The 23,058-nt window shown below is 39.4% G+C and overlaps 2 protein-coding genes across 3 annotated transcripts in view; both read right to left on the reverse strand.

The window, feature by feature from the left end:
- The window catches only part of LOC136375806 (sperm-associated acrosin inhibitor-like), a 36,278-nt gene extending 20,960 nt beyond the window's left edge, over positions 1 to 15,318 (reverse strand). Inside the window, exon 1 of one of the 2 annotated variants that reach the window (XM_066341576.1) lies at positions 15,207 to 15,318. The gene's annotated coding sequence lies outside the window, so the exon portion shown is untranslated. Of the gene's footprint in view, positions 1 to 5,624; positions 6,205 to 15,206 lie in introns of those variants that run through there. The other variant, XM_066341577.1, reaches the window with a different exon arrangement.
- Positions 6,676 to 14,700, reverse strand: LOC136375804 (serine protease inhibitor Kazal-type 1-like). The gene is made up of 4 exons (XM_066341572.1): positions 14,517 to 14,700; positions 13,905 to 13,942; positions 9,043 to 9,152; positions 6,676 to 8,323 (listed from the first exon to the last, which is right to left on the reverse strand). The coding sequence occupies exons 1-4, from the start codon at positions 14,584 to 14,586 to the stop codon at positions 8,209 to 8,211; spliced, it is 333 nt and encodes a 110-aa protein (XP_066197669.1). The 5' UTR covers positions 14,587 to 14,700; the 3' UTR covers positions 6,676 to 8,208.
- Positions 15,319 to 23,058: the final 7,740 nt, after the last annotated feature.

Genomic DNA, 23,058 nt, shown 5'->3' on the forward strand with positions numbered 1-23,058 from the left:
AGGGATCAAAGAAAGGAAAAACATTAGGGAAAATATATACACAAAACGCAGAGATAGAGGGTAGGATTGTTAATCATGGCGGAGAAGAGATGGTTAAAGGGGGTATCGAGGATAACACGGGGTGGGGGAGGAGGGAGGGAGATGTATTTGGGGGAACACTTGTAACTTTGTAACACACAAATTAAAATCAATTAAAAATGAGGAGGCTATGCATATGTGTGTGGGTGTGGCGCAGAGTGCATTCCTAGCAGCTGCGGCTGATGCAATGCTGTGAGTATACACCAGCTTCCAGAAGCCTCCTGGGCATAACCAGGAATGAAGCTCGCCCTCTATAAGGAAGTGACTTAGCGCCAACCACTCAGCTTCCTGATCTTTTCAGCCATTGGCTATGAAGGACACACTGTAACATTCTATTGGCTGAACCCATCTATATAAGCTTACTTACTTCCTGAATAAAGTGGATCTGCGTCACTGAACCTGGTCCCCAGAGTCTACTGAACCTGGTCCCCAGAGTCGGGTCTTTGGGTCTCCATCATCCTCACCCCCGGCGTCCTCACCCCCAGCAGGATTTGTCTGCAAGTGGCGCCTGAACATGGGGCAGGGACCTAACTGGCATCCAAGGACGGGTGAGTGACCCTCTGCAATGGGAAACCTTCTCCCTCACTCCTGAGCCCCACAGGCTCAAGCCCTGCACGCCCTATTGCAGAGTAGGAGAGTCAAAGTTTGTGAAAAGGATCCCTGTACTTACTGGGAGATTCTCTCTGGACTCAATCCCTGGATTGAGGACGTGCAGCTCTGGGACCCGGATATTTGGACCCAAGCTCTTCTATGTGTTCATTCGGCCGAGGTACATGAGGGACGGTCCTTCCCTCTTGGCCTCACTACTGCCTTATTGGCAGTACACCCCTGCTTGACCGGTGCTCCTGCTGGGGACCCTCCACTGGTCCCTGGGTCTTGCAGGCTGCTCCTCTTTCAGAGGAGCCCCTACCTCCCTATTCGCCCCTCTCCACTGAGGAGGAAAGTAGTTTAGCCTTTGAATTTGCGGCTGAGCGTGCAGAAATGAAACTAACTGAATTGCTAACTGCGCCATCAGCTTCGCCACAGGGAAAAGCAGAAGTCGCTACTTCTGCATTCCCTGCCGGGGCTCAGGGCCCCACCCCAGCCTCTCAGATGCCATTTTCTCCAATGCATGTTCCTGCTGCAGACCCATGGGCCAGCCTATATGCCCCCAAGTGTCAGCAAAGAGGTATTTCCCATGAATCATGCCCTCCCAGCTCAAAGGTTAAAGCCTTTTGTTCCCAATGGCAAATCACACACCGCCTTGGCATTCCTTATAACAGGGGTCCCCAAACTATGGCCCGCGGGCTGCATGCGGCCCCCTGAGGCCATTTATCCGGCCCCCACCGCACTTCCGGAAGGGGCACCTCTTTCATTGGTGGTCAGTGAGAGGAGCATAGTTCCCATTGAAATACTGGTCAGTTGGTTGATTTAAATTTACTTGTTCTTTATTTTAAATACTGTATTTGTTCCTGTTTTGTTTTTTTACTTTAAAATAAGGTATGTGCAGTGTGCATAGGGATTTGTTCATAGTTTTTTGTTTTTATAGTCCGGCCCTCCAACGGTCTGAGGGACAATGAACTGGCCCCCTATGTAAAAAGTTTGGGGACCCCTGCCTTATAATATCCAAGGAGAAGCTGTTGTAGAATGGCGATACAGAGACATAAAGCTTCAAATTCAAAAAGAAAGGGCAGGGGATATGCCCCAGGCCTCACCCGGAGAAGTGCTTCTCCGTGCTGTATTCACTCTCAATTATTTAACTTTTGATTTTGAAGGAGTAACTCCTGCTTATAAACATTGGGGAGGCCTTCGTAGCCAACCAACCCCATTGCCATTAGTACGGTGGAAGGACCCAGCCACAGCTCAGTGGCAGGGACCGCACCCTCTTCTAACACAAGCGAGAGGTTATGCTTGTGTTATTCCAGAAAATAGCCCGCATTCAATTTGGATCCCAGGAAGGAACGTATGGCTACTCTCGGTGTCCCAAGATGACCCACCAACAACGCCTCCAACACCTGCAAACCCTCCAGTTTCGGAAGCTGAGAGACGGAATGCATGCAACCATATGCAGTACGCAGCCCACAGCAAAGAAATAAATAGACACTTCTCCAAAGAGTATATACAGATGGCCAATAGGCATATGAAAAAATGCTCAACATCACTAATCATTAGAGAAATGCAAATTAAAACCACAATGAGATATCACCTCACACCAGTCAGAATGGTGCTCATCAACAAAACAACACAGAATAAGTGCTGGCGAGGAAGTGGAGAAAAGGGAACCCTCCATCACTGCTGGTGGTAATGCAGACTGGTGCTTATTGCCTTTTGACCCAGCTATCCTACTTTTAGGAATATACCCTAAGAACACCATAGAACAGTTCTAAAAGGAGAAATGCACCCCCATGTTTATGGCAGCATTGTTCACAATAGCGAAGATCTGGAAACAACCCAAGTGTCTGTCAGAGGACGAGTGGATTAAAAAGCTTTGGTACATATATATTATGGAATACTACTCAGCCATAAGAAATGATGACATCGGATCATTTACAATAACATGGATGGACCTTGATAACATTATACGGAGTGAAATAAGTAAATCAGAAAAAACTAACAACTATATGAACCTATACCTAGATGGGATATAAAAATGGGACTCAGAGACATGTACAAGAGTGTGATGGTAACAGTGGGTGGGGTGGGGGGTGGGGAGGGGGCAAGGAAGGAGAGAGAGGGGGTGGGGGGAGGGGAGCGGCACAAAGAAAACCAGATAGAAAGTGACAGAAGACAATTTGTCTTTGGGTGAGAGGTATGCAATATAATCAAATGTCAAAATAATCTGGAGATGTTTTCTCGGAACATATGTACCCTGATTTATCAATGTACTGCATTAAAATTAATAAAATAAGATTAAAAATAAAATCTTAGAGCTTTGTTAGGGACTTTCCCTAAGCCATGCAGCTTAGTGACTACTGTCTAAGTGGGCTAAAAATAAACTAATGTTTCTTAGTAATAAGAGATGCATCAGTTTCTATATCTAAAAGTCTTTTGTATTGTTTATTATAGGCCATCAGAGGAACTAAATTCCCTCTTTTCTCAGTGCCTCCTTTTTCAGGATGTTGCCTTACAAGCAGCCAACTGCCTGAAACAGCTTTAGATAAATTCTTAAAATGACTTAATTTTACTTACTTCCTTAGTTTTACAGATTTGAGCATATTTTTACACACAAACAAGACAATTTTCAACAAAGAATCACAAGTATAACATAACTTTAATCCTAATACTTGAATTCTTATTTGGTTTCAAATTTTGAATATACCTTACAATGTATTAACCAAATTAGCAAGTCTTAAGGATCCATATTCTATTCAATTTAAATTTAAATGAACGCTCCTTATAATTTCTAATTTTTTTTTTTTTTTGTATTTTTCTGAAGCCGGAAATGGGGAGAGACAGTCAAACAGACTCCCGCATGCGCCGACCGGGATCCACCCAGCACGCCCACCAGGGGCAACACTCTGCCCACCAGGGGGCGAAGCTCTGCCCCTCCGGGGCGTCGCTCTGCCACAATCAGAGCCACTCTAGCACCTGGGGCAGAGGCCAAGGAGCCATCCCCAGCGCCTGGGCCATCTTTGCTCCAATCGAGCCTTGGCTGCGGGAGGGGAAGAGAGAGAGAGGAAGGGGGGGGGTGGAGAAGCAAATGGGCCCTTCTCCTATGTGCCCTGGCTGGGAATCAAACCCTGGTCCCCCGCACGCCAGGCCGACGCTCTACTGCTGAGCCAACCGGCCAGGGCCTATAATTTCTAATTTTAAAGCAAAAAATATATGGATGAAACTTTTCAATATAAAAGCCAGCATTTTTAGTCTTTGCATGTAAACACTTAATTCAGGCCTTAAAATCACATTTTAGACAACATCAAACAAAAACTAAACAAATTAGAATAAGACAAACCAGACCAGACAAACCAAAGAGAAACCTGAGATTTCAGAGCACAGACTAGAAAGATGCCTGCCTGATTTTAATCCGGGCATTTCTGACAGAGGGACTGACAATGGATGAGACTAAACAAAATTTCCCCAAGAAAATTCTCTTAGCAGCTGCTGGGATATTTTCTATAGTCAGATCCAACACACATCTCCTGCCTCAGTTTCCAGGCAAAGAATAAGAAAGAAACAAAATGATAGCTCAGAGGATTGTAGCTGAAACACCAAAGAAAATCAGTATTTATTTATTTTATTATTACAAAGACTAGAGAATTCTAAGGACTTCATGATTCTGCTATATGTCCTAATTCTAATTGAATTTGTACCAACTGATGTAAAGCTGCAAGCTTTTCTTCCTTGTCTCCAACTCCAGTGATTTGCATCCAGGCTTTAAGACAAGCAATCTAATCTGAGCTTTAACAGCATCAGTATAACCAGTTTGTTGTCCACAGCTGCATAAGAGTCAACACTGATGAGCATTTCAAAAGTAGCTCCCGGGGGATTATTTCTGGCGTTCATGTGAGATTTTCAAAGAGCCTCCTCTCTCCACCAAGATTTGAACTGTAAATATTGTCCTGGTTCCAAAACCATACTAGCAAGTAAATCCCAATTCAAAGGAATCATTAAATGATCATTACAATAGGAAGAGAAAAGGCCTTGAACATATGGGGACTGAGGTCCATACGTAGCAACAGATTGACTAGCTTTGAGAAAGTAAATTCAATTTGGTCAAATTGGATATTATGCTCTTCCCCAGGATCTGGAGCATTGAGAGGAAAAGGCTGTCGAATAATTGGAGAAATAGATGCAGAAATATTACTAGAATTAGATTCCAAATCATCATGATGCACAAGCACCTGTTGTATTTCAGAGGTTTCAGGGAATTGAAAAATCCTTCCCCTGCCAGTACCAATTAATATTTGACCTTGAATTGGAGGAGCCGTAGGCTCACATATATCTTGCTCTTGAACAGGATAAGCAGTATACTGATTTCCAATCTCCTGTCGTTCCAGTGTAAATTGTAGTTTATTTAATAAATGTTTTAGGCAACATCATCCATAGGGGCTCCCTCATTCTTTAAGAAAGGGATGAAAGCCTAGGGACAGCTGAATTTCATTAAGATTATCAGTAACTTCAGAAGCAGAGATAGTATTGTCCAAATCATTATTCTGTTCACTCTGTGCTGAATCAAATTTTTCAGGCTCATTATAAATAACCTCACTCAAGATTTAACAGAATCTCCATCTGACTGCAAAGGGCCAAGGGCTGTAGCAATAAGATTATAAGCAGCCCACATCTCAGCATTAAGCAAATCTCCATGCTGATGAGCATGGCATAAAGATTTTCCTACTTTGTTGCCAAACATTCAAATTCAATTGCTTACAATGTTCAGGAGTATACCAATAACAGTGTTTCTGAATAGCATGTAAAAGACGTAACAAAACCTTGTCTTTTATCTGAATCCCTGATCCTCTTGAGAGGGATTTTAAAACTTGTACATAGTCATCTAATAATAAATGGGAATTCCCCATGACTTTGCTAGTTTTCCCGAAAGTTTCGCATACACAGCGCGTCCTACTTACCCTTTTGGGGTTCCACCTGATCCTAATCTCTTCTTCAGGCCCTACGATAGGCACCAAATGTTGTTGTGAGTCGGGGGCACAGAGAGAGAGATTAGCAGACGAAATCATTGTGGACTAGCAAAGGACCACTGCTCGCTCAGGCGAATGGCGCCAAGTTCGCTCTGTGTCCTATTTTTATTCACAAGATTTCAAAAAGCTTGTTTACTTAGAAATTGGCATAGCATCAAGCATAACCTTTACTTAAAGATAAATAGAATACATCTGCATGATAGCTTAATAACAATATAATATCAGAAGGCATTAATTGCTGTTGCTTCTATGGTTCCCACAGCATTCCTCTCTTTATCTCAAGGGATAACCTTGAAAGGAACAGAAATCTTATGAGAATGTTTTACTGAGAAAAAGCCCAGCAAATGCCTTCAGTCACATAGACCTGTTTTAGTGACCTGCCTTCAAGTCACAAAACAATTCTCTTGGCAAAACATTCTTTTCTTGTTGGCTGTGTTCCCATTCAAGGCCATGCAATGGATTATTCCACTACAGATGACCATGAACCTGAACAATGCTACATAGTTGTCTTCAAGTATTAATTCTACATTTCTATAGTAAAATCCATTCTAAGTGGGCATGTGGCCTTGCAGTTGAGCATCATTCTCATAGGTAGAGAGGATTGGACCACCATCTGGCCTGTATCCTGAAATGGAAGACTTGAGTGGTGAATGCACGATTCCCTCCAGCTAAGACCTGTCCATCCACCTTGGAACCATTACATGAAAAGGAGAAAATCACAAATCAAGATCCTTGACGCTTCTTTCTCTGTTCTGTTCATTTAGTCTGTATCCTGACAAATACAATCCTCTTGACCAATCCTCTGTGCAGAAACTGCCTTTCTTGGAATGTTGATCTCAGCCTATTGATAATGACACTTAAGAGCTAGGACTACCTGAGTCCATTGTAGAAGGCCCCATAGGTTTCTCCTGAGCAGGAGCCAATGTTGTGGCTGGATGCCATCTTGTGGTTCTTATTATGATTGTTCAAGGTGATTTTGGGAAAAAAAAACACAAAACATCAGGGAAGTTTGAGGAACAAAATATTTTACTCATAGGTCCTGGAGGGTACAAGGCACACCTGAAGGCCACACAGACAGCACATAGGTAGAGAAAAGAGGACGGAGCATGGACCTGGGTTCCGACTTTATTAGAATCTGAGAGTCAGGTGCTTAGATTTTTGCAGTTTCACTCTTTCTGGGTGAATTTAAAGATAAGAGTATGACTTAGGGGCTCTGGCTGGTTGGCTCAGCAGTAGGGTGTCATCCAGTATATAGAAGTCTCAGGTTTGATTCCTGGTCAGGGCACAGAGTAGAAGCGCCCATATGCTTCTCCACCTCTCCCCCTCTTCTTCCTCTCTATCTTTCTTCCCCTCCACAGCCAAGGCTCCATTGGAGCAAAGTTGGCCGGGGCGCTGAGGATGGCTCCATGGCCTCTACCTCAGACACTAGAATGGCTTTGGCTTTAATGGAGCAATATCCCAGATGAGTAGACATTACCCCCTGGGGGGCAGGCCAGGTGGATACCAGTCGGGTGCATATAGGAGTCTGTCTGACGGCCTCCCAGCTTCTAACTTCAGAGAAATACAAAGAAAAAAAAAAGAGTGGGACTTAGGGCACCAGAAGGGCAAAGTAGGGTCACTCAAATGGTCAGTTAATTAGATTACCCAAAGCTTTAAAAATGGGAGCTGAGGGTGGGGGCTGCCTGGCTCCTTAACTAGTTTTGCTGGTAGGTATGTCCCAAATCCAACAATATGGGAATTCAAGGTAGATGTCTTTGAAACAGATGCCTCAGCAATGAAAAGTTTAATGTCAGGTACTTACACTACAACATTTTAGGCTAAAATTTTCTATTCAGTCTCTGTGTAGAAAGAAAAAGTGCTAGTTTAAATTTTAGGCACCAGGGTTTTGTGCAGAAAATTCTGCTTCAGCAGAACCGGGAGGATCTTCAGCATTTATGCTTTTTACATACACTGTAGGTGGGTCCGGATACATGGCTGCAACTAGCATCGCCTCATTGTGTCTCTGTGACTCCAATGAGCAACCTCAGTGACAAGAGTTGTCTAATAACCAAGTAGCATGTGACATGTTTACTGAGAAAAGTATTTAATGATCAAGGAATGCCTTAGATATCAGGTGTAAATACATAATTAGTAGTTTTCTTAGGTTGTGACAGAGAGTTAGAAATGTGGAATTTCAGAATTTGGGAGTACTGAAACCTAATTCTAACAGTTCATCCAGCTTCCAAAGCATAATTAATCACTCATTCAGGAGTTTATGGAACTATTTCCATTGAAGAGACTGATATTCTATAGAATCCGACCGCTGAGAAGGAGTAAAGGGGAGTTCCATGAATGTATGCAGCCACATGGCGAAGATCAGCGTGGGCCATTGTGTTTAAATGTGAATTTACCATAACTTTGTCAAGAAAAAAAAATATTAACACAGAGCAATATGTCATGCTTTCTAATTGTGCTGCTGGTAACCTTGAGACTGAGCATGTGAACAAGGCCCAAGCCGGAGAGCCTGGATGTCACTTCACGCAGCCGTTCTCAGCAGCTCCTCAGACCCCCCACGTGGCCTTGTTCCTCCTGTGGACAATATTCTCCTGCATGAGCCATTATGTTGAAAAGTAATTTTCCCATAACTTTTTCTGTCGAGAGAGAAAAACATATTAAAAGAAGGCAGTATCGTGCCCCCTAATTGTGTCCCAAGTGCTCCCTGAACTGAGCATGTGAACAAGGCCCAAGGCAGAGAGCCCGGGCGGCCCCTCAGGCAGCTGTCACAGCAGTGCCCCGGGCCCTGCACGGGACCCCTGTCCTGCTGCGGGCATATCCTCAGGCCTGATGCACTATGGGGACCCAGCCCACACCTGAGGAATGAGTGGGTGGAGAGTGTGGTTGAATCCAGCGTCTCCCACTTTACATGCAGTCCTAGTAACTGGAAAATGTTATAGTAAATTAAGGAATGTTAATTGATTTCAATATTTGAAATCAGGTCATCATCATACACAGGTGAAGCTAGCCTACGTTGGGAAGCGGGCATACCAGGGTGGAGGTGAAGGATACAGACTCAAGCTTTCATAGAATGCAGTTGTTGTTTACTGTGTACAGCAGGTCCTTAAATAACATCGTTTTGTTCAATGATTCGCTATAACCTTGATGAGATGTTGCAGGAACTTTTATTTATATCAATTAACCTATGGCAAAATTGGTTTTATTATATGTCATTTTTCTTACTGTTGCAGAATCTATGAAAGACGTGATGAAGGACTTAATGTACCTGTAACTAGATTAAGAGCAAAACAGAAGTTTATAGTATGTGACACTATTTCAATAAGTAAAAAGTAAATATTGACTATAGCACGCTTACCTGTTTGCCTTACAAAATGTGCAGAGATTACTATAGGTGACTCCATTGGATGCACAGACTGGGCTATGGTTTTTAGGGCATCCAAATGTTGGGTTTTTGTTACATGCAGTCTGTAAAATACAGACAACAAAGAAATAATCATAGAGTATATATCTAAAACTATGTTCTTAATATGTTATTATGAAATGCTGTAGATTAAAAAATATGATAATTTATATTATATTATCATGGGCCCATAACAAAACATACATCTCTATAATTAGAAACGAAATGTAAAAATAAAACAATTTTATGAACTTAGCCTTCCCTATCAGGTACTTCCTGCAAATTTCATTCCCCTCTCATCTCAGAGTTGATCATTACACTCAGTTTTCTATTTATCATTGACCTGCTTTTCCTGTGTAGAGTCTATACAATTATTAATAAAATTGTGTATTATTTAACTTTGGATATTTTTAAATATACTGTATATGTATAATCATTATAAACTATTCTGGTTTCTTCTATATATTTTAGTAAGTATAGATTACTTTCTATGAAAACCTTTACAATAATTTATTGAAATAATATAAATTGACAATTTTTAACGCTTTAATGATAAATTATAGTAAACCTAATCTAAACCAATCATTTATTGCTGGTAAAGGAGACTGTCATAATTTCGCTGTATTTTTGTTTGTTTGTTTGTTTGTTTTTTCTTTCTCTGAAGTTGGAAATGGGGAGGCAGTCAGACAGACTCCTGCATGCGCCCGACTGGGATCCACCCGACATGCCCACCAGGGGGCCATGCTCTGCTCATCTTGGGGCATGGCTCTGCCGCAGCAGAGCCATTCTAGTGCCTAAGGCAAAGGCCACAGAGCCATCCTCAGCGCCTGGGCAAACTTTGCTCCAGTGGAGCCTTGGCTGCAGGAGGGGAAGAGAGAGACAGAGAGGAAGGAGAGGGGGAGGGGTGGAGAAGCAGATGGGCGCTTCTCCTGTGTGCCCTGGCCAGGAATTGAACCCAGGGCTCCCGCACGCCAGGACGACGCTCTACCACTGAGCCAACCGGCCAGGGCCTAATTTGGCTGTATTTTTATACACTGCTATGCTTTCCATACCAATTTTATTTTAGTTATGACTTTAGAGAGAGAGGAGAGAGAGAAAGAGTGAGAAACGGAGGTGTGAGGAGCTGGAAGCATCAACTTGTATTTGCTTTTTTATTTTTTTAGCAAGAAAAACAGAGACAGAGAGAGGGACAGATAGGGTCAGGCAGATAGGAAGGGAGAGGGATGAGAAGTATCAACTCTCTGTTTCGGCCCCTTAACTGTTCATTGATTACTTTCTCATATGTGCCTTGACCTGGGAGCTATAGCAGAGGAAGTGACCCCTTGCCCAATCCAGCGACCTTGGGCTCAAGCCAGCAACCATGGTATCATGTCTATGATCCCATTTTCAAGCTAGCAACCACATGCTCAAGCTGGTCAGCCCATGCTCAAGCTAGATGAGCCCGTCCATGCTCAAGCCAGGTCCTCTGTACCCCATCCAAAGCTCTGTCCACTGCATTACCACCTGGTCTGGCAGTAGCTTCTTTCTCTTTTTATTTTTTGTGACAGAGTCAGAGAGGAGGCAGAGAAAGAGACAGATAGGGACACACAGACAAGAAGGGAGAGAGATGAGAAGCATCAGTTCTTCGTTGCAGCTCCTTTGTCTCCTTAGTTATTTATTGATTTCTTTCTCATATGTGCCTTGGCTACAAAGAGCTATGCCCCTAGCTCAAGCCAGTGATCATGGGCTCAAGCCACCGAAGTTGGGCTTTAAGCCAGCGATCTCTTGGTTCAAGCCTGCGACCATTGGGTCATATGTATGATCCCACGCTCAAGCCAGTGACCCCACACTCAAGCTGGGGAGGTCACTCTCAAGCTGGATGAGCTGGCGCTTGAGAGGGAGACCTTGGATTTTCAAACCTGAGTCCTCTGCATTCCAGTCCGATGCACTATCCACTGCGCAACTTCCTGGTCAAGCAGGCTGTTACTTCTTATATGTCCGGGGTCAGGAACCTTTTTGGCTGAGAGAGCCATGAACGCCACATATTTTAATATGTAATTTTATGAGAGCCATACAATGACCTGTGTACATTAAACATTATACAATAAAAATTTGGTGTTGTCCGAAAGGACAGCTGTGATTGGCTCTAGCCATCCGCAACCATGAACATGAGTGGTAGGAAATGAATGGATTGTAATACATGAAAATATTTTATATTTTTAAAGTTTTTTTTTTTTTTATTAAAGATTTGTCTGTGAGCCAGATACAGCCGTCAAAAGAGCCACATCTGGCTTGCAAGCCATAGTTTCCTGACCCCTGCTATATATGTTTTGGCCAGGCAACCATGAGATGAGAACCAATGATCTCAGCATGCTAGAATGATGCTTCACCATGGTGCCACCACAGGTCAATCTACATATGAAGTTTTTATTTAGGATTTTTGGATCTTTGTTAAGACTGACAATGTCTTCCATTGTTCAAATTCAGGAGTCTGATAACTATCTACTTTCAGTGTTTTTGTAGGTAATTATTTCTTTTTTCTTTGGTGCCTATTAATACCACTTCTTTGTATTTATATATACTTTTGATACAGTGTGAATAGCTGTGGATTTGAAAGTAAATGTTTTAGTTAGAATGAATTGGGATAGTCATTACTATTCAGTGAGTAGAAAGTCAAAAAGTGGGGGGAGTCATGTTGAGACCTGACATCTTAGAGATAAGATAGTGAAAGTAAAAAACACGTGGGGGCCTTCAAAATAATGCAATACAAAAGAGAACCAAACGGGTGTGTGTGTGTGTGTGTGTGTGTGTGTGTGTATAAAACACACACACACCACCTCATAAAGGAACCAGAATTTTTCTGTGGACACAATAGGGCACTCTTTCACCAGAAACACTAAACAAACCTAGAGCAAGAGCCAACTGTGTTCACTCAAATATATGACACAAAGTCATCTTCCTTTATACAGAACTTCTATAAAAAGAAAGAAAAATTGAGAATTATATACCTGTAGCTGAAGCCTCCTAGCTTCTAAAATACAAAACCTGGAAGCAGAAGAAAACCTGAATGCAGCACTGAAAACATAGTAAATTCAGTAGCCTCTAGCAAACATCTGGGATGTGTTGATTCCTTGAATCAAAAGTCAAACTCTAGGAGTGAAACTTATTTTTAATATATGGAACAACAAGATTGAGTTCAGGAAAGAAATATGTTAAAGCAAAAGGGTTACAGAAATAAATATTAAATCTGCATGACAAACAAACACTATAACAAGTCATAATATAAATTATAAAAAATTAGAAAGTATTTATAAATATGCAAAAATATTCAATTTTAAATATAATTAGAAATATACAAATAAAACTTGTACTTTCATAGAAAAATCAGATCAAATTTGAAAACCTTAATAGTACCTTATGTTAGCAAGGCTGTGGATACCAATGCATTTTTTAAAATTTTCTTATTGAATTTATTTTTTAACCTGTTTTTTTATCAGGATAAACTTAACTAAAACCTAACCTACTGGGGTACTGTCAGAGCCTAACTGACCTGAGAGAAGGGAAGTACTCAACTCCAGTCCATTCTAGCAATTCAGTCCCACCTCAGGGAGGAGATACAAACTAAAACGTACGTGTGAGTTTCCCAGTCCAGAGGCTCAGGCTCACTAAATGACTGAGACCTAATCATCAGACAATAGAATGTTTCCCCTTGCCCCACACCTTATCATAAAGTTACTAGAGGACTGTTTACAGTAGTTCCTTTACCTGGTACATTATGTTCACCCATAGCAAAAACATTACAAAACATACTAAAAAGCAAAAAGACATAAGTGAAGAGACAGAGCAGGCATCAGAACCAGACTGGCAGGGATGTTGGAATAATAAGACCAGGAATTGAAAACAACTGTGCTAAGATTCTAATGGATCAAGTAGACAGAATCAAGAATAGGTGGACAGTGTAAGCAGAGAGATGAGAGTTCTCAGGACCAAAAAGAAATACCACAGATAAATAATATTGTAACATACATGAAGACTGTCTTTGATGGACGTATTAGTAATTGGACATGGCTGTGGAAGGAATCTCTGTGCTAGAAGATATTTCAGGAAAAACCTCAAAAACTGAAAAGTAATATGAAAAAGGCTAAAAAGAAGGGAAGAAAATCTAATAGCTATGGGACAACTAGAAAAGCTGTAACATACATAATGGGAATACCAGAGGAAGGAAAAAGAGAGAAGGGAACAAGAAATATTTGTAACAATGATGACTGACAATGTTTCCAAATTAATGTCAGACACCAAACCACAGATCCAGGAAGCTCAGAGAACACCAAGCATAATTTTAATTAATTCTAAAAAGAGAAGAGCTATCAAGCCATGAAATGACATGACGAACTTTAAGGTATATTATTAAATGAATGAAGCCAACCTGAAAAGTCTACATACTGTACCTTTCCAACTCTACGATATTCTGGAGAAGGGAAAACTAAGGACAAAGTATAAAGATCATTGGTTGCCAGGTGAGCGGGAAGATGAAGTGATGAATAGGTGGAATAGAGAATTTTAGGACATTGAACATTTAAATACTGAAACATAAAAGACTGTGTTATCTCGTGTACTTCGCAAAAGTACACAGTACGGCTCATAAAAAGGAATAAGATAGGCATGAATAAGTATGGTTCTGCATTGCTGTAATTTCTATATTTTCTCCAGGGAGGTTAATAATTTGGGATTTTACTTTGTAACACATCATTTTTGTTGGAAGCACTTTACCTTATAATTTTACTCTATTTTACAAGAATGAAATATTTCCAATTTCTTATAAGTTTGAAGTAACTTACCGGCTTTGTGATATCAGAGATTTCAGCCGAGTTAGTTCCTGTACAGATAAAAGACATTTAATAACTAGGTACAGGCAATGACATTTCCACATATGTTGTGAGAAGACACGGATGCAGTTCCTTCAATGAGGAAACAACATGGCATTAGTGAGCCTTCTTTGACACTGACTGTGGATAGGAAAGTCCAATGACCAAAACTGTGAACAATGCTGATTACTACAGTAGACCTAACTTTGTCTCAAAAATCATTGTATTTCTTAAACTACACAACACCTTCATGGATATCATTTGCTTTAGTACCAACATTTTGTAGATGATGAAACTGAAGGTTATGAAAGATAATAACTTGCTAACATCATTCTAATACAAAGGGAATTGACTGAGACTCATTATTTTCAATAATGTTTCTGATGTCCATGCTGTTGCCTCACAATTAAGGTAATAAACACTCTCAGTTCTAAGGTTGATTAATGGTCCCTAGAGATGTGGATGAGGGAATTTGCACTATTCTCTAGCTAGGTTTCTCAATTCAAGAATGCTAAAAGAAATGAAAAAAAAAATTTTTTGTTTCCAATGACACCAAATCCTCCCATGATTGGAAAATATACTCACCAGAGAAAAGAGGAAATGCCAATATGATGATCAGAAAGCTGACTTTGATACGCATTGAGAAGTTAGCCATTTGCTCTCCCAAGTCACCTTGAAGAAAGTGGTAAGGAAACCAGAGGGTTTATGACAAGCCCCATAAAATGTTCAGTGAACAGAACCAGAGAGACCACTTTCTGGACACTCCAGTTTGAGAAAGAACAACTATAACTCCTGAGTTATTAAACTTTTTATTAAGGAAGACTGTTCCCTTTACTCCTCCCCCACGAAATCAATAGATGAGTAAGCTTGATGCACAGTACATATTGAGAAAAAAAGAGGTCATGTGAACTATCTTCTGTGTAGCATTTAAGGATAGACACAGACAACAGTGTGATGATAGCCAGAGGGAAAGGGGGTGGGGACAGGGGGAGCTGGGCAAATGGTGGGAAATGGGGACAGGAGAGAGTTTACTTGGGAAGATGGGCACACGGTGCAGTGTGCAGGTGATGTTTTGTTGTTTTTCACACTTCAACCTGTACCCCAATACATTCAATTTTACAAAACTAATTAATAAAAAAGTACATGCAGTTCTGAATGCTCAATTTATCCTTCAGAGAACCAGGAGCAGTATTTCTAGAAGGGCCAGAGCTAGAGCAGTCTTCATAGCAAAACTATACAAAAAAATCACAATAATTTATGCCCCAAATTACTCACCTCAAGATGCAATACAGAGGGAGACTGTGACTGTCTTGTTTACTCTTGCTTCTTCAGCTACCTCCACTCTATTGAATAGTGTGTTTTAAATATCAAGGGAAGGAAAGCAAGGGGAGATAAGACCCAGAGGGATCACATATCATGTCCTGGCAGTGACAGGGAAGTTGCCACACACAGAGGTCATCAAAGCTGTTCCTACAGCAGGAAGTTTAGAGCACAGGCAGTTTCATCACAGGCACAAATGAATGGGGAGGGGAGAAAACGATAAGTTGTTTATAGGTCCTAAACTAGGGAAGACATGACACCTTTCTAAGCAAGAGAGCTGTTTAGGAGAAAGAAAAAAGCCTCGAAAAGAACTCCAGAAACTACAACTTTCAAATGTGTCTTGTACTTCAGTAGTTTTCAAATGTAGATAGCTATGAGAACAACCTGGAGAACTTGGTGAAATTACCAGTACCCATATTTTTACCGCCAAGGCTGTGATTCAATTTTGTGTGAGATCATAGTAACTGGTATCATTTAAAAGTTTGTAAAGTGCTCGTAACATGCAGCTGCCATGGAGAGTGACTGGGCTAGAGCCCTAGAACGTCCTCTGGAACAGTATTCCCTCAGTACCCTACTTGTCTTACCAGAACTTTTACGTTTAAGGGAAATTACTGCTCACAAAAATTAGGGGATCAGAGAACGTGCAGATATTCTAGTAGTTTCAGCCTTTTTATAGTACATTTTTACCAATGAATTAAAGTTGGTTTTACATCTTATATGTATAATTGACAATTTTCTTTGACTTTCATTTGTTTTTCTGATGTTCTTGTTTAATAAAAAAATAAATATAATGCTTTTTTATCACTTCATATTTATTTTTAAATATCCCCTCATTTTTTTTTTTTATTTTATTTATTCATTATAGAGAGGAGAGAGAGAGAGAGAGAGAGAGAGAGAGAGAGAGAAGGGGGGAGGAGCAGGAAGCATCAACTCCCATATGTGCCTTGACCAGGTAAGCCCAGGGTTTTGAACCAGCAACCTCAGCGTTTCCAGGTTGATGCTTTATCCACTGCACCACCGCAGGTCAGGCAATATCCCCTCATTTTTGAGGGTATATATACAAATCTGTCTGAGGCTAGGTTTATTTACACAGTATTTAAATTTGACTTCTTTCCAAGTCCTCATATACATATTTTTATTGAATATTAAAGTATTTATTTAGTGGTGTGTATGAATAAATTAATTAAAATACACTTATAATGGGTATTTAGCTTGTTTCAGAATTTTGTGATTCAGTCGTAAGAAAAGGAACATAAACCCTAAAATGCTCATGATAGCTTATTCTTGAAAACCTAGAGCCAGACAGCTGGGCTTCAGGTCTTAGCTCTGGGGCATAGTAGGTACGGGACCTTGACAATTGCATATATGCTCTGATTAAAAGTTATCTCATTTTTCAAGAGGATTTAAAATAAATTTGATGTTTGTAATTGTTAATTGCTTAAAAGTGCCTGACATGTTATAGGCACCACATAAGTATAGAACAAAGACCTAGAAAGTGACAGAGCATTTTCTAGTAGCTAAAGAAAACCTGTTATGTTAAAGGGCAGTATCACTTATTCACAGACTATAAACAAGTAGAATAGAGCAGTAGTTTAAAAGCTTTTTATCAGAAAGGTTTATTAGATTATTATTTATTTCTCAGCAGAAACTCGACAAGCTAGAAGAGAGTGGACACCAATATTTAAAGTTCTGAAAGAGAGGAACTTCGAGCCAAGAATACTATACCCATCAATGCTATCTTTCAAATATGAAGGAGAAATAAAAACATTGACAGAAACAGAAAAGATGAGGGAATTTATCACAAAAAAACCCAATTCAGGAAATACTATAGGGGGTTTTCTGACCAGATACAAAGAACAAAACAAAACTACAAGTTAAAGCTCCATCAAGACCACAATAAAAACAAGATTAATCTGTGACAAAACAAAAAAGGGGAGCGGAAAAAGATTAACAGTAGCAAAGGAGGATGGAGTGCAGAAGCACTCATGAGATAATGTACTATAATGAACATGATATGTATCTTTTCCATTACTTAATGGTAACCACCCCTGAAAAAATCACCACAGAAGCACATGGCTTGAAAAAAGAATAACAGAGGAAAGAAGTATGGATTACAATGAAACAAAACAAATGATAGAAAAACAAAAGTGAAGAACCAAACAAGATACAAAACTATCAGAAAGCAATATATAAAATGACAGTAGGAAACCTTCAAGTGTCAATAATTATACTAAATGTAAATGGATTGAACTCACCAATAAAAAGACACAGAGTAGCAGAATGGATTAAAAAAGAAAATCCAACTGTATGCTGCCTACAAGAAACACATCTAAGCTACAAGGATAAAAACAAATTTAAAGTGAAAGGTTGGAAAACAATACTCAAAGCAAATAACATCAAAAAAAAAAAAAAAAGCTGGTGTAGCAATACTTGTATCTAACAATGCTGACTACAAGACAGAAAGGTAATCAGAGACAAAAACAGTCATTTCATAATGATAAAGGGGACATTGAATCAAGAAGACATAACACTTCTTAATATATCTGCACCAAAGCAAGGAGCACCAAAATATATAAGACAGCTACTGACTGACCTAAAAACAAAAATCGACAAAAATACAATCATACTTGGAGACCTCAGTACACCACTGATGGCTCTAGATCATTCCTCCAAACAGAAAATCAATAAAGAAATGTTGGCCTTAAACGAAACACTTGAACAATTGGATATGATAGACATCTACAGGACATTTCATCCCAAAGTGTCAGAATATACATTTCTCTCTAGTGTACATGGAACATTCTCAAGAATTGAAATGTTGGGCAACAAAAATAACATCAAAAAATTCAGAAAGGTTGAAATTATACCAAACATATTCTCTGATCATAAAGCCTTGAAACTAGAATTCAACTTCATAAAACAGGTAAACAAACCCACAAAAATGTGGAAATTAAACAAAATACTTTTTAAAAAATGTGGTCAAAGAAGAAATAAAAGCAGAGATCAAAAGATACATACAAACGAAAATACAGTATGACATATCAGAATCTCTGGGATGCAGCAGTAATAAGAAGGAAGTTCATATCACTACAGGCCTATATGAACAAACAAGAGAGAGCCCAAGTACCACTTAAATTCACATCTTAAGAAACTAGAAAAAGAACAAAGGCAAACCCAAACCAGAAAAGAAATGAAATAATAAAAACCAGAGCAGAAATAAACAAAATAGAGAACAGAAAAAGTATAGAAAAAAATTAATAAAACAAGGAGCTGGTTCTTTGAAAAGATCAACAAAATTGAGAAACCCTTGGCAGAACTCACTAAGGAAAAAAGAGAAAGGACTCATATAAACAAAATCCAAAATGAAAGAGGAGAAATCACCACGGATAACATAGATATAGAAAGAATTATTGTAGAATACTATGAAAAACTATATGCCACCAAATTTAACAATCTAGAAGAAATGGATAAATTCCTAGAACAATGCAATCTACCTAGACTGAGTCATGAAGAAGCTGAAAGCCTAAACAGACCCATAAGCAGGGAGGAAATAGAAACAACTATCAAAAACCTCTCCAAAAAGAAAAGTCCAGGGCCAGACGGTTATACAAGTGAATTCTATCAAACATTCAAAGAATACCTGGTTCCTGTTCTACTCAAAGTCTCCCCAAAAATTGAAGAAGAAGCAATACTTCTAAACACATTTTATGAGGCCAACATAACTCTCATACCGAAACCTGGCAAGGACAATACAAAGAAAGAAACAGACCAATGTCTGTAATGAATACAGATGTTAAAATATTAAACAAAATACTAGCAAATCGAATACAACAACACATTAAAATAATAATTCACCATGATTATGTGGGATTCACCCCAGAATCACAAAGATGGTTCAACATATGTAAAACGGTTAATGTAATATACCATATCAACAAAACAAAGAACAAAAAACATATGATCCTATCAATAGATGCAGAAAAGGCATTCAATAAAATACAACACCATTTTATGTTTAAAACACTCAACAAAATGGGTATAGAAGGAAAATATCTCAACATAATAAAGGCCATTTATGATAAACCATCAGCTAACATCATATTACATGGCATAAAACTGAGGACTTTTTCACTAAAATCAGGAACAAGACAAGGTTTTCCACTCTCTCTACTCTTATTCAACATAGTGCTGGAAGTTGTAGCCAGAGCAATCAGACAAGAGAAAGAAATTCAGATATTGATCAACATACGACCTATGCAATTTATTACCATGAGACTTTATGACCACAATCGCTAGCCATGACTGCTCTGCGTCTGGCAGCACAAGCGTTTCCCAGCTGGGTGTACGACAGTGCGGATCAGCATCCGACAGCACTACCATCTCCGCTTGAACCATTTCAGCTGTTATCCCAGATTCGGTACAGCAATTTGTGTTTTGTGTCTTGGATATTTTTTCATCAAACCCCTCCCAAGATGACTACCAAGAGGAAATTGTCTTTGTCTATGCCTCAGCCTGCCACGAAGGAATAAAAGGCCATCGATCTTGACACGAAAATGAGCCCAGGCTCATCCAACTTGAGCATGGGTTCACCAGCTTGCGTGCAGGGGCCCTGGCTTGAGCATGGGATCATAGACATGATCCCATGGTCACTTGTTTGAGCCCAAGGTCACTGGCTTGAGCAAGGGGCCACTCGCTCTGCTGTATCCTCCTGGTCAAGGCACATACGAGAAAGCAATCAATGAACAAGTATGAAGGAGGAAAGAAAGTGAAAGTGATGACACATGTTTATGAAAAATCCAACTCCAGTAACCCCAACTGCTGCCTCAGATGATGACATCAATCATCTGCAGCCAAGACCAGCGGCCAATAAAATGTTTCATATATGTTTATATGTTTTGATATGTTTTGCAATTGGGAATATGTTTCCTATGGTATTTTTTACACCTGTATTTTGTATTTTTGTATGCACTTGTATTTTGTAATTTGTATGTTTTGCAAATATTAAACCAGTTGTACTGGTAATGCAGTGTTTTACTTAAACCTGACGAATGTAACAATAAGAAACAAAATAGTGTAGAGATGATACAAATGGCATAAAATGAACAAAGAAAATTATGGTATATATATAACAATAATGAAAGACAATTATGATAAAATATGACTTAAAGATTTTTATAACATCATTTCACGATACTGTACATATAGCCTATTTAACTTACAACCAAATTGTGTTAAAACCGGTCTGTCGGAACTCATCGTTGTCGTAAGTCAAGTACTAGCTGTAAAAAGCATTCATATTGAAAAAGAAGAAGTAAAGATTTCACTTTTTGAGATGATATGATCCTATATATCGAAAACCCCAAAGACTCCACAAAAGGATGACTAGAAACAAGAAACCAATACAGTAAGGTCGCAGGGTACAAAATTAATGCACAAAAGTTTATTGCCTTCCTATAAGCCAACAATGAAACATCAAAAAGGAACTCAAAAAAATAATCCCCTTCATAGTTGCAACAACAACAACAAAAATACCTAGGAATAAACAAAAAATGTAAAGGACCTATATAATGAAAACTACAAAGCATTGTTCAGGGAAATCGAAAAAGATACAATGAAATAAAAAAAATATTTCGTGTTCTTGGATAGGAAGAATAAATATAGTCAAAATGACCATATTAGCCAAAGCGATATAAAAATTTAATGCAATTCCCATAAAAATTCTAATGTTATTTTTTTAAGGAAATAGAACAAAAAATCATCAGGTCTATATGGAACAACAGTATAAAAAACTCCAAATAGCCAAAGCAATCCTAAGGAAAAAGAACAAAGTTGGGTGCATTACAATACCTGACTTCAAATAATATTATAGAGCCATGATAATCTAGACAGCATGGTATTTGCAGAAAAATAGACACTCAGACCAATGGAACAGAATAGAAGGCCCAGAAATAAAATCACATATTTATGGACAAATAATATTTAATAAAGGAGCCAATAACACACAATGGAGAAAAGGAAGCCTCTTCAACAAATGGTGCTGGGAAAACTGGAAAGCCACATGCAAAAGAATGAAACTCGACTACAGTGTGTCCCCTTGTACGAAAATTAATTCAAAATGGATCAAAGACCTAAATATAAGACCTGAAACAATAAATTACATAGAAGAAAACATAGGATGGACCTTGGTTATAAGGAGCACTTTATGACTCCAAAGGCAAGGGAAGTGAAGTCAAAGATGAATGAATGGGACCACATCAGATTAAGAAGCTTTTGTACAGCAGGAGAAACTAACAACAAAACAGACAACCAACTAAATAGGAGATGATATTTTCAAATAACAGCACAGATAAGGACCTAATATCCAAAATTTACAAAGAACTCATAAAACTCAACAATAAACAAAGAAATAATCCAATAAAAAAATAGGAAGAGAACATGAACAGACACTTCTCCCAGGAAGAAATACAAATGGCCAACAGATATATGAAAAGATGCTCATCTTCTTTAGCTATTAGACAAATGGAAATCAAAACTACAATGAGATACCACTTCACACCTGTTAGATTAGCTATTTTCAACAAGACAGGTAACAACAAGTGTTGGAGAAGCTGTGGAGAAAAAGGAACCCTCATCTACTGTCTGTGTGAATGTAAAGTAGTACAACCATTATGGAAGAAAATATGGTGGTTCCTCAAAAAATTAAAAATAAAACTACCATATGACCCAGCAATCCCTCTACTGGATATATATCACCAAAACTCAAAAACGCTGGTATGTAAAAACACATGCAGCTCCATGTTCATCACAGCATTGTTCACAGTGGCCAAGACATGGAAACAAGCAAAATGCTGTTCAATAGATGATTGGATAAAGTAAGAGCGGTACATATATACTATGGAATACTATTCAGCCATTAGAAATGATGACATCAGATAATTTACAACAACATGGATGGACTTTGATAACATTATACTGAATGAAATAAGTAAGCCAGAATAAACTAAGAGCTATAGGAATCTCTATATAGGTGGGACATAAAAAAGACTCAGGGACATGAACTAGAGTGTGGTGGTTATGGGGTGGGGTAGGTGAGTGAAGGGAGAAGAGAGGGGGGAAGGCAGAGGGGAGGGGGACAAAGAAAACCAGATAGAAGGTGATGAAAGACAATTTGACTTTGGGTGATGGATATAAACATAATCAAATGTCAAAATGATCTGTAGAAGTTTTCTCTGAATCTATGTACTCTAATTGATCAATGTCATCCCATTAAAATTAATTGTCCAAATGAAATTAAAAAAATTCTTTTTAAAAAAAGCTTTTTATCAACTAGAATTTTAGGGGAGTCAAGGTTGATTTAGCATTTGAAAACTAAGAAATGGAACTCAGTACATTAACAGAGTAAAAGAGAAAATCCTATGACCATCTCAATAGACAGCTATTCTAGATTTAAAAAATTATTATTTTTTTGTTTTTCTGAAGTTGGAAACTGGGAGGCAGTCAGACGGACTCCCGGATGCGCCCAACCGGGATCCACCTGGCATGCCCACCAGGGGGCGATGCTCTGCCCATCTGGAGCGTTGCTCTGTTGCAACCAGAGCCATTCTAGCACCTGAGGTGGAGGCCATGGAGCCCTCCCCAGCGCCAGGGCCAATTTTGTTCCAATGGAGCCTTGGCTGCAGGAGGGGAAGAGAGAGAGAGAGGAAGGAAAGGGGGAGGAGTGGAGAAGCAGATGGGTGCTTCTCCTGTGTGCCCTGGCCGGGAATCGAACCCGGGATTCCTGCATGCCAGGCCGATGCTCTACCACTGA

The sequence above is a fragment of the Saccopteryx leptura genome, chromosome 6 (genome assembly GCF_036850995.1).
Source record: "Saccopteryx leptura isolate mSacLep1 chromosome 6, mSacLep1_pri_phased_curated, whole genome shotgun sequence".
Lineage (NCBI taxonomy): Eukaryota > Metazoa > Chordata > Mammalia > Chiroptera > Emballonuridae > Saccopteryx > Saccopteryx leptura.